This window comes from Caloenas nicobarica, chromosome 21 (genome assembly GCF_036013445.1).
Source record: "Caloenas nicobarica isolate bCalNic1 chromosome 21, bCalNic1.hap1, whole genome shotgun sequence".
Lineage (NCBI taxonomy): Eukaryota > Metazoa > Chordata > Aves > Columbiformes > Columbidae > Caloenas > Caloenas nicobarica.
In genome coordinates this window covers 807,969-823,502 of record NC_088265.1, presented here as the reverse complement: position 1 = coordinate 823,502, position 15,534 = coordinate 807,969, and the positions used below count along the sequence as shown (strand labels likewise).

At 50.9% G+C, this 15,534-nt stretch overlaps 1 protein-coding gene across 3 annotated transcripts; it reads right to left on the bottom strand.

Moving 5' to 3' along the window:
• Positions 1–5,878: 5,878 nt before the first annotated feature.
• TSPO2 (translocator protein 2) lies at positions 5,879–10,570 on the bottom strand. Of its 3 annotated transcripts, XM_065649527.1 has the most exons (5): positions 10,494–10,570; positions 10,133–10,232; positions 8,366–8,572; positions 8,110–8,248; positions 5,879–7,220 (listed from the first exon to the last, which is right to left on the bottom strand). In XM_065649527.1, exons 1-5 carry the CDS (start codon positions 10,501–10,503, stop codon positions 7,038–7,040), a joined length of 639 nt encoding a protein of 212 aa, XP_065505599.1. In that variant the 5' UTR covers positions 10,504–10,570; the 3' UTR covers positions 5,879–7,037. The 3 variants fall into 3 exon arrangements, with proteins under 3 accessions (XP_065505599.1, XP_065505600.1, XP_065505601.1); XM_065649528.1 differs by lacking the exons at positions 10,133–10,232; positions 10,494–10,570 and adding an exon at positions 8,829–8,980; XM_065649529.1 differs by lacking the exons at positions 10,133–10,232; positions 10,494–10,570 and adding an exon at positions 8,770–8,819.
• Positions 10,571–15,534: the final 4,964 nt, after the last annotated feature.

The window sequence follows — 15,534 nt, the reverse complement described above, 5'->3', positions numbered from 1 at the left end:
CTATTTATCCATCAGTGTGACAGATAGCTGGCAAGACGCGGAGCTGGCGGCTTTTCCATCTGCCTTCTCTTGCCAGTTTATTATGTTGCTGACCTTGAAGGACCACTGCTTTGGCTCAGGCCAGGGAGAGAAGGGGCAGTCCCTGTTCCATTTGCTGAAAAACCCCCCTTGTCGGTGCATTTGGCCTCGAAGGCGCCCGGAGCGTCCCAGCAGGAGCGCTCAGCCCTGCCCGTCCCGCCACGCGCTCACGGGACACAGCAGCTGGGCAGCGGGAGATCCCGCTTGTTGGGGCCAGCGTCGGTTGCACTGGTGTAAACGCAGCCAGAGCCTTCTCCCACGTGTTTTAACATCGGCCTCATTATTCACAGCGGGCAGCGTTGCTGGTGCAGGGCAAGTCCAAGTACGTGTGCTGAGCGTCTGCCCGTTGTTCGGGAATTTTTCTCTCTGTTGCCTGCATGTTTGAAAGATTTTCTTGACACGAGTTTGGGACGTTTGGTTTGCACCGTATCAAGGAAATTTCTTGAAGAGGCTCTGGTAACTTAGCAGGATCCTCAGGCGTAATGAAGCTTTCACATGAGCTCTAAAAAGACTATTGTATATTTGGGTTGGAGGAGATTGTCTCTTTTCCTCCTTCAGGATTATGCGAAATTCTTCCAATTTCTCACTCCAAATCATTTGAAGTTTGTATAAATCCCATGTGAGCCAAGCCTAATGAAAACCTGAGTAAGATTTTTCTGAGAGACTAATCCTGCTATGCCATGGAAGTAAATGGAAAATGCGTTACTGAGCAGAACTGGTGTCTTAGCCAAAGCGTGTTGGAAATCAAATCTCCAGCATCTTGGGTTCTGCACTAAGTTCAGAACCCAGTGTTGTCAAGATTTGGACGAATATGAAATATTAAGCAATATTTGATTGAGTATTCAGTCTGTACCTGGTGGAAAATCTGCTCTTGGTTTGAGCAGGATAAACTGTATTCCGTAGAAATCAAACGGATCTGCAAACCTGCTCTCAGGCCAACCTCAGTGTCTGTGATGCTGTTGTAGTCAGCTCCCTAGAGACGCTAGAGGGGTCTGCGCTGTCACAAAGTCAAATACATTTGTGCAATTGGGCACATAATTTAATGTCATAGCTAATAAATAATATTATTGTTAGGGTTGGTGACACTGAAACGCTGTTGTTTGGGACAGACCCCCCTTGCCCCCCACCTTGCTTGCTGTGGTGAGAAGCTGTTTATTTGGGGACTGTCACAGCTGGCACAGAGAGTATTGTGACAACAGCGCAGTCAAGGATTTGACGAGTTCCAAGACATCCTATCCGTGGAACATACATGTTTCATTTTAATGGTGCAGAATTTTATTTATTTTTAAGCTTAAAATAGTTTCCTGGAGAGCAGGTGTAGTGTTTTGCCTCTTGCATGGTAACTATGCTCCAATTCCAGCTCCCCTGTCCAATTACTCTCCCCTTTGACATTTCAGGCAGTGCTTTTGGGGATGGGAATCCACTCTTAATGAGTGACAGCTTGTTTCCTTCTTACCCTTACACTTTAGAGAAGCATTTCCCCCCCTCTTCAGTCCCCCTGGACCCACTTTTCTTTATTTTTGGAAGCTCTTGATGGCTCGGGTCCCATCTTCCCTGCAGCCTTCAGCTCTCGCTGGCCTGGCCCCTCCGTGGGGTTCAGGGCTGACTCTAATCTAATCTGGGGAATGTGGCACCGGGACCGTCCCTCGGTGCAGCCCTCCCCAGCTGCTTCGCAGCTCCATCTAGGGCAGCGCACCAAACAGTCGCGATCCTCCCCCCTGCAGCGTCTGCTGCGCCAAAAATATAAAGGGACACCACGGAGCTGCTGTCAATCTGACATTTTGCGTTAGGGCCATAGGAATGGAGGCTTTGATGGGTTCTGCTGGGCTGGTTTTGAGTGACCCTGGTTCCCCCGAAGTGCACACGTGTGTGCGAGGGCGGGTGTGCGTGGGCTGCAGGGGCGAAGCCAGCCATGGAAATGTTTTCCCGCCGGCTCGTTCCGAAGAGCGGGACTGTCCCCCCGGAGCTGATCCTCTGCCCCGCGCGTGCGGACCCTCCGGCCGGGTGACGCAGCCCTGACCGCGGCCATGGGGTGTCACGGAGCCACCCCCATCCCAGTGCACAAACCCAAGCTGCGCTTTCCCACCCCAGCCCGTTCTCCATGCCGTGACAGATGTGTCCCACATCTGGCAGTCTGTTCTCCTCTGCTTTTAAAGGTCTGGCCGCACTGTGTCAGGAAGCCTGACCAGAGGCTGAGAGGAAAACCTCTTCTGGGAGCAGCTTTCTGGCTTTGCTGGAATATTGGATATTGAGATCAAATCCTACATCATTCCAAGTCCAGAAGAGTTTCTCCATTGACTCTGGAGGCATCTCTGAACAATCTCTTTGACTTTTTTTCCCCACCTTAAACAGGTATCTCGAACGGTACTGTACTCCCTTGACCTATCTCCTGGGCACGTCGTCTGCCATTCCTCTAATTGCAGCAGGAGTTGCTTTCCTGAAGTTAAAATGGCTTTTATCCTTTCCTGATCACAAAGGGACAGCAGAAGAGACCTGGCTGCAAAAGTGCTTGCTGGGAAAAGGAGCTTTTTATTGCATTCTCGGGCTGTAGGAACATTTTTGGAGAGATGCGAGAGTGAAATAAGATACTGGCTGTGTGAGTCATGGCTCAGACGTGCTCTCTATTCCAAGGGGACAGCTGGTGGCACTAACAAAACATCTCCCTAGATACATTGTCTGGCAGCAATCCCCCTCCTGCTTTTTCCGGCTGTAACTACCGCTACGTGATAAATAAATAAACACTCTGACAGTGATGTGCAGAGGCAGCTTTCCCTCCCTCGCCCCCGTAGGCTCCTACCTGTCCCTCTCCTGCTGCAGGACCACAATGCCAGGATTTAAAAGGAGGGGCAGACACGGGTGACGGACACTGCAGTGTCCCCGGGCTCTGACCTGGACGGTGCCGCGTCCCTCTGTGCAGCCCCCCGTGAAAGCTGCTGCACCGGAGCCGACGTGAGCCGTGGTGCAGGCAGAGATGAGCGATGCTCTCGCCTCCTTGCTCGCTAAACCCTGGTCCTCCCCATCCCCTGGTCCCCAGCACCCGTCGCCGCGCTGCCGCAGAGCCGGGCAGCATTCGGTGCTGTTGGCAGGCGCTGCCCGATTCATTCCAAGCCCAACTGGAAGTTAACGACGGCTCCGAGCAGCACAACCTCCTTCCTGCTGGGCTTTGCTGCAGTTTTACTGGGAGCAGCTCAAGGGGAAGGTCGGCCCAGCCACGCTGCGGGTGCTGGAAGCCACAGGAATTTATATTCCTCACCAGCCCACGCTAACGAAGGGCGGTGGGGAGAGAGCTGCTGGCCCGGGTCGGCTCTCTGCAGCGCACATGCACACAGCAGCAAATCCTCTCTAGCGTTTGACTCTGTGCTTTATTAATAACATAGCTCCAGACATCAGCAAATCAATTAAAGTTCCTTACTACTGAAGGCAGAGTGTTTTCTGGAACAGCTGGTAAATCACTGAGTGAGACAAGGCTTAGGAAAAGAGGCTGGACTTAAAGGCAGGAAGATTTTGTTTGTGCACAAATATTGTGTATCCAGCAGCCCAGAGATGTGCCCTTTGGGCTGAGATCAAGTGTAATGATCAGTTTAATGTCAAATGCATCTTTCTGGCTGAAGTTTGAAGAGAGGGATCATCGTTAGACGTGGTCATCTGAGAGGCGGCTCTTCTCTCTAAATGCCACGACCCCGTGAAACCTGTCACGAATGCGTGGCCTTTGTCCGAGTCACTGCGTGAACCGTGGAGATCGTGACACGTCCCGCCGTGGGTTATGAATGCCCTGACACCGGGTGGGACGTGGTGTCTGTTCCATGAGCTAATTCAGGGGAAGCTGGACAAACACCTTGTGTGCCCGCGGAGGGGATTTACCCTGCCTGCTGCCTGTTGGTGCCGGAACGAGCAAAACTTCCCAGTGCTGCTTCCAGGTGCCCTGGGGGAAAAAAAGGAGGAAAAACCCCTGAGGAAGATGGTGTGTGTCAGGGAGGAGAGCCCTGAGCTCACGCAGAGCAGACTCCGCGTGAAATCCCCTTTGTCACTCGCAGTCCAAATGTCGCCTGTTTTAACAACCCGGGTTCCTCGCTGCTCTGGGGTTCGGGCACCGACCCGTGCTGGTTTTCTCGTCTTCCCGCGGTCTGTGTGTAACCCAGGGACGGATCCAGGCAGGGGCTGTGTGGCCACGTGCATCTCCCACCATTACAGTTATTTTTATGCAAGGGTTTTTAGCGTATCTGTTGAAATAGCCAATATACTAAATGATGCTTTAAATATTAATACAAGAGGGTGCTTTGCTGAATTCGACTTTGTCAATTGATTTCAAGCTGTTATGTCTATTACATGTAGGAACATTTGCTATTTTTGCTGCCTGCAAGAAAATGCAGGTAGCAAAGAGAGGCTGTTGGCGCACTTAGAGGTGGGCTGGGAGGAACAGCAACGGAAATGAAGACAAGAACAAGTCAGCTAATCACACCAGTTGGGAAATGGGGAGGGCAAGCATTAAAAGACAAAAAAATCTGTTACTCTTAATTCCAGATTTTCCTTTACCTGAAAAAAACAGGGAGGGGGAGGGGGAGTAGTTTACAAAAACTTATCTAGTCTGTATTAATATGTTTATATTTGGAAATGTTATTAAAACGTTGCAGGTTTGAAGCAGATCTAGAGTCACTCGCCAGCTTCGATGGGATTTCAGTGGTGCTTCCCCAGCGCCGAGCAGGGCGGGTGCCCAGCTGGCTCTGCCCCTCCCGCCCGCGCCAAGCGGCTCTGCCCGTCCCTTTCGCTCCTCTTGCCAGCTCTCCGGGGAACGACAGGCGTGATGATGCTCGGGCGCCCTAAATCATTCTTAACACCACTAAACTGAATCTCCAGCCCAGATATTAGCTCCTTTTTAGGAAGAAATAATTTATATCTTCCTGTCCTTTGGCATGTGGCTTTCTGGAAGACACAGACAAAGCATCGCTGTAAATAAGCTTAGTGGTAACATACAGTTCTATAAAGCCGTGAAATATACAGGATTTAGGATTTTTTTTTTTTTTAAGTAACTTATATTCTTTCTAGTGCTGGTTGCAGTGCTCGTGCTTTATAGTCCCGCTCCTTCTCCCAGCCACAGCTGTTCCATGGCCTGCTCTTACGCAGCTTTTTCTCAGGAGATTACAGCAATGTGCCTGCAGCAGCCGTTCTGGGGAAAGGTGTCCTGTAGCTAGAAGGGAAAAATAATGGATGGGATCAAAATGACAGAACAAGATATATGACCAAATTTTCAAAAGAAAAGTGCAACAAGTTTGAGCTGCTCTCAGCTGCTGGTGTTTGCTGTTGGCCGCGGCTTTCAGCCGCACTGAGCGCCCGGCTCCGCCGTTGCCATCAGCTGGAGCCGGGGATGTTCAGCATCTCTATAAATCAGGCTTGACCTGACTCGGGACAGACCCCAAACCCAACAATTGGCTTCATTACCCTGAAGCTGATGGCGAAGCACAATGGGGAGCGTGTCACGGGAATGAAGCCCCGAGGGAGCAGCTCTGGGCTGCCGGGGGAACCTGGGGCCTGCGGGCCGGGAACGCAGGCGCACAGGCAGCCCCGGTGCGCGCCCCGAGCCGGCCGCCCCGCCTCGGGAGCCCGAGCGCCGCCGTGGGCTCCCGACAGGGTCCCCTGAGCCTTCACAGACCTAGGGCCACACCAGCAAAGCGAGAATAACTTGGGTTTATTGGTTCTCCACACAGAACGGCACGGTTTTATTAAAAGCAAGTACAATTTATTTTACACTCCCAGCTAAGCCCTCCCATCCCCACCCTCTGCAAGTGTACCCGCACCCCTTCTTGTACAGCCAGCTGCCAGAAAGATTCACTTACCGCTGTTCATCACATATATTGCTTCTATCAATTAAAAAATAACAGTAAATATTCTCTGTAGACAGCAACATCTAAGGTTCAGATCTATCAAAGGCAAAGGCCGGAATAAGGGATGGCCAAGGGCCAGTCCGTGCTCCTTTTGTGTCTGATTCTGTCACAGCGTGGTCCCCTTTCTCTGCAACTACTTGTATTTTAACCTTTCCTGATTAATAATATTCAGGAATTAAAAGACCCTGGGACGAGATACCTGTACTGCACCTGAAGACTCGGCATGGGGCTTTTTGCCAATCATGTAATTACAACCTCCAAGGCCGTGTGAGCAAGTTCTGAAATTTTACAAAGGCTCTTGTGTTTCTGTACTTAAAAAACCCCAAACATTTTAAGTACTTTTTTTCAAAGTCGCTGATGTTAGTTTTTCTTTTCTGATGAGGAATAGCACACAGAGGTGGGAGAGAGAAATTTCCTCCTGGGAGAAGCATTTGCATTCTAATCATCGCTGCTTTATCTCGGAGCATGAAACTTAAGAAGTGCGATACTCCACAAATAGAAGTCAAAGTGCCCGGTCTCCTTTCACTAGCAGAACAAGACAGATTACTGCTCGCTCAGTCGCTGGCAGATAAAACTTTAATGGTATAAAGCACAAACCAGGTGATACATGAAAACGAAGCAACAGCACAACTAGCAAAAAAGTTCTTAAAACTTGGTGTGCATGAGCGAAGGGCATTTTTGTTTGGTCCCAGGAGATGGGATTTACCATGTGCGTGAACAAGTTCTGCTTCCTGGGGGAACGGCAGCAGTTTCAGGGGGTGTCCAGGATTTCTACTCTGAATTACGCTGGGATCATGAGATCCTAATTTGGCTAATGGAATCTGACCTGGAGGCGTTAAGGCCACTGCACGGCTGTAGCCCCCAAACATCGACAGTGCTGGAGAAAACAGTTCCCCGGTTAAGGACGCACGGTTACTTTACAGGAGCACACGGGCGCGTGGTGCAAACCTCCCCCTTACACAGCCACGGTGAAGGCGGGAGCAGGAGGCACTGTCCCAAAATGAATCCCCCAGATCATTAGATCTTGGTTCGCATCAGCACAGTTTAGTTTCAGAAAATGCCTTCGTGTCTGTCCTGCTCCTATTCACTCTTTCCTGGCTTTTGCTCAGGGTTGTCCTTCCAGATGCGGATGGTGAGACATGTGGCCATGGCCAGCCAGCCCAGGTAGGGCAGCAGCAGCAGCGCGGCCGTCCTGCTGATGCGGTACCAGGAGCACACGGTGCCGATCGCCAGCGCGTCCAGGCACAGGATGTCGATCAGCGCCTGCAGCAGAGAGACCGCAGTGACGCTGCTGCTGGCTCCTGGGAACAGCAGCAGCGACGGGGAATAGCAACGCGGGAGGTTTAGCACCAAAATGTCACCCAGAGTGATCCTGAACCCCAAGGCTCTGGCTCTGAACTCGGATCAGTGGGATCTGAGTGCACCACACCAGGAGCCAACACTGTTAAATGTTTTTGTTCATTATTGTGTTCTGCAAATTAATACACTGTCCATGGTGATCAGTGCCGCCTTCTGCTGTTAATGCCTACGCAGGCAGAACAGAAACATGCCGGTGTTAGTACTGTTATCACTTAACAAACTTTCTAAACGTACCTTTCATCCACAGAGTGACAAAATTCAGATGGAAACATAAGTCCCACCCTGCACCTCCCTCACCTCCGGGCCTTGGCAGCTCAGGTAAGTGCCTTTCGAATACAGCACGAGCCCACCCCTGCTGTGCCTTCCCTTCACACGTATCCTCTCCCGGGCTCTGCAGTGCGTTGTAGGTGCTTGATAAGCCCCTCGCAGCCCGTGACCCCAGGGATGCTGACCGGGCTGCTCGTGGCGCAGGGTGTGACTCCCGGGGGACTTATCTTGCACCCCAACCCTCGACCGGGAGATGCAGCGGCGGGACTATCGAGTCCCCGACCTCGCGCCCGCACTGGTGGGGCCGGCTATCGGCACGGCAGCAGCGCGGTGAGGGGTGGATGGGGCCGATAGCATTGTCTAGGACCAGGGGCAGCACCAATTACATCTGAGCAAAAGCTCTTCCCGCAGCTCTCTTTACAATTGCGCAACGCTGGTTAGAAAAACCTCCAGACGGCCCCAAAACCCGTGGCAGGGACGCCAGCAAACCAGCCTCCAGCAGATGAAGGGCTGGCGGATACGTTACCATCCTCAGGTTTCGGGCACCGAAGAAGAAGGGCGGCCAAGCCCAGTTCAAGGCCAGCTGAGCCCCGTAGAGCCCCAGGGGGACGATGGCTTTGCTGCTGCAGCCCCCCAGCTCGTTCCACACCAGGTAGGAGGCGTAGCTGTGGAGAGAGAAACACACCGTAGGGGTTTGCAGTGATATAAAAGAGCTGGAAATGCCGGTTCTTCCCTGTGTCAGAAACAGCAGGATGAGGGAGGGAGCGGAATGCAGAACTCACCCCATGCCAGTGTACAGGACAGTCCAAGCAACAGGGAACATTTTGCGGGGTGGACACCATGAAGGTTTTTTCAGCTTCTCATACCAAACAGGTATTTCTTTTCGGTTGATGAACCAGCCAAGGAAACCTCCAACATGAGGCAGGACAGTAAAACCAACAGTATAAGCCCACATCCTTCCTGGGTGGCCTGAAGTAGCCTTTTGCCTGCTGCAAGATAAAAATAATCATTATCAATTTAAAAGGACATTTTTTCATACTTTGATCTTTCAAGCTTTTTCTTTAATTCCATTTTAGTCTGCAAGGCGGAAGGTAAATATTTAATGTTGTATTCAGCTCTGCTGCTGGCTCCTCTCTGCCCATCTCCTCATCTCTGGAATAGGGGTAATTATTTCTGCCATGGTTACATTTTCCCCTTGATCTATCCAGCAGAGCGGCTCCCCCCGGCTACTTCACGGCTTCTTACAATATTGGTGTGGCAGGGTTCAGCCCAGGCGGCTATACTGTTAGCAGGCAGGACTGCAGCTCCTTTTATCGCTCCCCGTGCGGTGCCCCGGTCAGACAGCACACGGGCTCTAACGGCCCCGCGTCCCGGCAGAGCTGTTATCTCTGCTCTGCACGTTATTCTGAACATGCAAACCCAGACAGATCATGCCCAGAAACCCCCGTCCTTCTGACTTCATCTGCTTTTTCACCATGGATCTATATTTTAAATGAGATCTATAACAAACCAACACCCTTGCAGCAGGTTTTAAGCGCCCAATGAACCTGGTTTAACCCTCCCCGCAGCCCCAGCAGGCAGAGCTGGATTGTCCCCTCCGTGAGCCGCGGCACAAGAGGAGTTTCTTAACTTGCCCACAGTCTTCCTCTTGCTTAAAAGGAAGGAGCAGTGTCTTTAATGATGACACGATTCTCCCACGTAAGACAGCCGTGCTAAGGACAACATCTAGCCGTTAGCTGCACTGGGGCTCGGAACCGGCCAGCCTTCTCCTTCCTTTGGTCTCTGTATGACCTGCCCGTTTGATCCATTAAGGAATTAAACCCAAACTAGTGTTCATCAGGAAGAACACAGCAGATTCTCCAGGAGCAGAGCATTCTGTGCTGTCAGTGTAAACACAAAACACAACTGACCAAATGCACGCGGGAAAGACCAGGTTTTAGCAAGGCATGAAGAGAGAAGTGGGCACAGGAGATGCCCTCGCCCAGAGAAATGTCCCCGGCGCCCTGAGCGCTGGTGCGGGGAGCAGGGAGCGCCAGGAGAGGCTGATCTGCACAAGCATCTCTCTTTGGGATTTTAATTCACAATCTACGCTTTGCTGTGGCCTGTGCTAATTGTTATTATGATCCTCATGTCACAAAGCATTCATCTTTAGAAACACACCAGCAGTACAAGCCAATTTACACATCACTGAGGGACAAATACCCCAGACACCACCGCTAACTAACAATTCCTTTACCTGATAATTTATAATGCTATTAAACTGTCTATGGAACCAGAAAGTCAACTGAACACTGAGCAAAAGAATAGCCGTTAGTCCTGCTTTTATAGTGTAAACCAGCACCAGCGGAGTTCTGGTTCCCCCACAGTACTTCAGAAAAGTAAAATGGGAAAAGTAGATTTTTCCCTCCTCCCACCTCCTTTGTAGATGCCAGACTAAGCTGATGGGCTGCAGAACTGACTGAGGGTTGAAAACAACACGATGTTGTAAACCCCTATTTTGTCTCACAGCTGTTACACTGTAAAGCGGTAGGAGCTGTAAAAAACCTTACCGGCTCTTAGTGCTGCAAAGAAAAGGGGTTGGACATCCAAGGCCAGCTCCGTGTCTGCTGCTGCTGCTGTACAATGAAGAAATTGCCAGCTGAGTTTTACCTAAATAGCGGAAAAAAGGGTGTGTGGCGGTGTGCGGGTGGCTGCATCAGATTACACAAGCGAGCCCACGTTCGGGAAGAATTACAGGGGACTTGGGGTGGTTGAGCAACCGTGCGGGCGGCAGGACCGGCTCCCGGGTCCGGACACGGCTGAGATGTGACATCCAGGGCTCCTGGTTTGGTTTGAGGACAAGCATCTCATTTTTATCGGGCTGGGAGTGCGCTGGGCATGCAAAGGTACAAATTAAAGTGTGTCACCTACAAATGAACATGGTAATTGCACAAGAGCTTGTGCGGAAGGGATCAGGTCCACAACAGCAGGACTTGTGCACGTGTTGCACAGATGCGACCTCTGCGGATTTGCTCCATCTCAGGGTCTGTCCCAGAGCGTTTCGGTGACAGAAGGAGCCTGACGCGGGGACAGGGATGTCCCTACCGTGCCGGTCCCCCCCGTGCTGGTTAACACCACGTTGATTAACCGGGGGCTTTCGGTGGTCGCCTGTACACTGGCCTTTGGGCTCAAATGCACTGGAAACCACTTGGATCTAAAATAAAGACATTACACAAGCACGTCAAATGAAAAAAGAAAAAAAGCTAGAAATCAATTTCCATTAGTAAGCTGTCTGCAAGGGATGGGAAATTAAACACTAATTTACTTTGGTTCTGGGTCATTACCTGCGTTTCACGGGCACAGGCAGAATTGCTGGTTCCTAGCAGAATGTGATATCACTGTTACAACATAGAACCAATGAGATCTTCTGTTTTATTGGGCTCAGAAGGAAATTCTTTTTTGTGGGAGGAGAAAGAAAGAAAGAAAGAAAGGAAAGAAAGGAAAGAAAGGAAAGAAAGGAAGAAAGGAAGAAAGGAAGAAAGGAAGAAAGAAAGAAAGAAAGAAAGAAAGAAAGAAAGAAAGAAAGAAAGAAAGAAAGAAAGAAAGAAAGATAGAAAGAAAGAAAGAAAGAAAGAAAGAAGGAAAGAGAGAAAGAAAGAAAGAAAGAGAGAAAGAGAGAAAGAAAGAAAGAGAAACAGTGTAAAGGGACAGATTTCCAGCTAGCATAGATCAGTGTGCTGCTATTGCGGTGCTGTGTTTATACAGCGTAATTGCCACTTTGCAATAACAGATGCAGTGCACATTTATCAAGCAGTAGCCGCCTGCAAATCCTTTTGGAGTCTGTTGCTATTTGCGGTTGGAAAGTTCTGTCAAGCAGCGATGCAGCTACTCCATGGGATCGGATGGTTTCCATCGCAGTCAGCCGTGTCTGCCGAGGAGATCATCACACAGGTTGCCAGGTGGTGTTGCCGTCACCGGGCTTTGGCAACTTGGTCAGAAAGCAAGAAATCCCACAGTTTTTAGTTGGTAGTATTTCCTTCCCTGGGCTTGAGCACAAACCCGTGATTACTGCTTTGCTTGGCATACAGCAGCTGTAGTCCCAGGCTGTTTTAGAGCCTAATGTGCTGGAAGAATTGAAAAGCAAGAGTCAAATCAAGAAGATCTCAGTAAATCTGTGAAGCTGGGGATGATACTGCAGGAGTGGGGAATAACAAATGTGAAGGAGGAAGCTGGAGATGCTTGCAGACACCCGCGGGCAGCAGAGACGCGAGAGGGAGCGCAGGAGGACAAGGACCAGGCTGGGAACAGCCTTTGGTGGCACCGACCAGGGCTCCGGGCTGGGACCGGGGTGATCGATATTTTAAATACAGAGACACCAGCACAAGCGTGCCTGTGTGTCCCCGGTGTCCCCTTCTCCCTGTGAGCGCGCTGCGGGGAGCAGTCCTGCAATGCGCCGGAAAGCCTTGCTCCAGCACAACATTCATTTTCCTCTGTTACCACAGGTTGATGTCTCAATATTTCTGGTTTGAATCGTTTTACAGTAATGCAAGGTGAGGTAAACTACTTCTTAGTAAATCATTTCTATACTCTATCTTGGTATGCTGCTGATTATTAAAGCAATATTACTGCTGGGTTTCAGATCGCTGCTGTATCACGGCAGTGTTTTCATGAAAGAAAAGACACGGGAGAACTGAGTTACACAACTGTGTTTGTTTTCCTCTTCTTAGCAACCTTTGCACATTGTCCCAAGAGGTTCTCAGTCTCTGCAAGATTAATTGCCCAAATATAAAAGCCCTGTTAACCTGAATATATTATTGAAGAACAGCATATATCAATCTGCCCTAGTTTTGAAAATAGAGATGCCGGGTCAGCTCCTGGCATAAATCCGCTGCGCTCCTTGGAAGCCGTTGGAGCTTCTCTGATTTACATCGGCAGGAGCGTCGTCCTGGTTTGTGCCGCTGGTGAGAGCAGGAGCGTCAGGAGCTGCCACCAAGGACGCGGCGGTGCCGGGGAGGGACCTTCGGGCCGTCACCATCTCCCGAGCAGTTCGCTGCTGCCAGCCTCGGCGCTGCAGAATAAAGCCTTTCCTTTTTCAACACGAAAAAACCATTTAAAAAATCCCCCAGTTGTATGTGTAATGAATAAAAGCTTGTCTTAAAAAATTTTCAGGTATGTCGAAACAAAAATTTTGGATAATATCTAGGAATATCCAGCTCGTCCCTTGTTCTTTCCGCCCTGGGCAGGGCGGGGGATGAGGATCGCTGGGTGAGCTGAACCCTGCAGCCTGAATTGCCAACCTCTCTCCACTAGAGGGAATTTTAAGACATCTTTTTTAGGATTAAAGTCCAGTTTTCGGTGTGTTGAACAGCGTTGCCTGCAGGACCGTGCACAGGAGCACTGGCTTCTGTGAGGCACACGGTCCTGTCTCGTTCCTGGCTGGTTATAAGTGATCACAGGAACGAACTCTGCTGTGAGTAGCAGAAAAGGCTCCTCAGTGTTCCAGGGCTCAGGCTTTGGTGTCTCTGCCCGCGGGCAGGACCAGGCTCCCCGGGTCTCCGCGTCCCGCGGGGCTCTGTCTGCACCAGCTCTGAGCCGAGCGGTCGGGCTGAGTTTTGAGGTAAACTGTGAATATTGGAGCCCCTCACGGCGCAGCTTGTTTGTCGGTAGCAGAGCCAGCGAGGGCTGGTGTGCAGAGCTGCCTACGTGTGATAACCGTAAGGGGAATGGTTCGTCTTATCAGCACCCAGAAGTTCCACCTCTGTAGCCAAAGAATAAATTTAACGGACAGAGTTCAACACCTTCTGTCATGTTAGGAGTGGCTTAGTCTGGGGACAGGCAGATGATTGCAAGCAGTTAAGTTATGCAACTTAACAAATTATCACTCTCTAGCTGAGCCTCTTTAATTAACCGCATGCACAGACCCAGCCCAGCACTAATGTGACATAAAAAATTTTGCCTTCAACTACCATGACCGGTAATACTGGCTTTACCACAGTACTTGGTAGCGCTAATTCTGACCCACAGCCGTTGTACCAGCGAGAGCTCGTTGCCGGCGCCCTGCCCACGCCGTGCCGCGGCAGCCGCTCGCGGCGCGCGGCGGGATGCGGGGATGCCGGCACCGCCAGCGTGGGGCCGGGCCACGTGCGGAGAGCGCCAGCTTTGGTCTCAGAGGACTCAGCTCTCGTATCAGAAAAAAAAAAGCAGCAGCAATGGTACAAAGTCACTGGCTGGGTGTTGCACTGCAGCGGGTTAAGTGTTATCACAGCCCAGCCGCTTAGTTCTGTCTTACTAAGCCATGATCGCAACCCTTGTATTGATGTCGGATCGGGGTATCGGGTTTAAAGGGAGCCAGAATAATAGTGTTCACCAAGGATTTTATAATGCCTTAATAGAGTAGTTTAAAATGTGTTTCAAGGTCTTTCCTACATGCAGAGTTAATTGAGAAAAGCTACTGCAGTTTCGAGCGATGCTCTCACTTAAATCAAGTTCACTTTCATGTGCTGATGTGCCCTAAATTACCCTGGCGCAGAGTTCCAGCCAGGAGAGGCCTTGGAGTGAGGGCGTGCTGTTCACCGCTCGGGAAGAAATCGGGGAGAGGGTTTTCCTGCTGGGGCTTTCAGAGGAAAGCCGGAAACCGGGAGGCAGTGTTTACCTCCCCAAGGGGTTAAAAAAGCAGCAGATACCTCTGGACCCTTAGCTGTGTTTTCTGCAACTACCAGAAAATCTCTCAGATATTTCCAGGTGGTTCAGGTAACGAACTGGAAATTCAGAGCAGCACCAGCAACAGGCAGTGACTGGTGAGCCTGGATGCCCCTTGTTCCTGGAGCAGGATAGTGCTTGGTGCCCTGATGGTAGGATTGCTTTGGTTTTTAAGGAAATGCAGCTGAGCCACAGTCATTGCTGGTGTGGTCATTATTTAGCTACAGATTTTTGCAAGATTGCAAGGAAAAAAGGGCTGTGAAAGATCTTGCGCTGCTCATGTGGCGCCGAGGCGTCAGCCGGGCCGTGCAGACCTCATCCCGTTTCAGCGTCCTGACCTTTGGGCCAGGTTCTGCAGAGTAAGGGTAGAACAACACCACCTAAATCACGGGTGTAAATCCCTCCAGACGAGCACAATCAGCACTTGGAAAATGCCAGAGAACTCCCCTGGACTATTCTGGTGAACAAGTTGATGGGCAGGGTGGTGGTGCAGGCAAATAAGAGGGCATTTTTGGAGAGAGCGGGCTCTGAATTAGAAATGCAACTTGTATAAAGACAGGGGTATGGTGTGGTCTCCTTCAATGACTGCTGTAAGTACAAAACTGAATTTATTGCTGGCTTTTTGCTGAATCAGGTGTTCTGACCTTAACTGAAGAGGTTCCTCATTCACAGCAGAGATCCGTCCAAGGGCACTGAATTACTGCAGTATTCCCACGCCACCTGATGATGAGCCTGCGTCTAAATGGTGTATTGAGTGCAGACTTGAAATTGCTCTGCCAGAGCTCCTGATGCCTGGACAGACTCCAGTTTTGATCCGGAAAGCCGTGTGACTGCCAGGAAAGCAGAGCGGCGCTCCGGCAGCTCCACACGTGTCAGCACGGCCGTGTCTGCTGGAACAAGCTCACCCCACGGTGCAGACACATCTCCAGGGTTGTCGTATCTCGAATTTGCCCAGACCACAGTTCAGGAAGATTGTTCAGGACAGGTGAGGGAGATCTGGGAATAAGGAATCAATTGGAGAAGACGCTGCAGCCCTGGCTGCCAGTTTGCGGGATGGAACAAACCCTGGCCCATAGTGGTTTGCTGGGAGCTGTTCTCCCCGCGCCGCTCCGGCCCCCCGCGGGTGTCACTGCGGCACGGGCTCTGTCTCCCTCCGTTCGGTCCTGCCCGTGCAGCCAAGTCCCAGCTGGAATCCCAGACAGAATCGGTGCGGGAGATAAATGGCCGGGAACCAGCCCTTGGGGTCGGTGTCCCTGACACGTCAATGACAGCG

What these genes read in the sequence shown, in the direction of transcription:
- TSPO2 (XM_065649527.1), bottom strand. An exon ending in CTTTGCAGCACTAAGAGCCG is followed by an intron (nt 8,573 to 10,132) that starts GTAAGGTTTTTT and finishes TTTATCTTGCAG; the next exon opens with CAGGCAAAAGGCTACTTCAG. An exon ending in GTCCTGTACACTGGCATGGG is followed by an intron (nt 8,249 to 8,365) that starts GTGAGTTCTGCA and finishes CTCTCTCCACAG; the next exon opens with CTACGCCTCCTACCTGGTGT.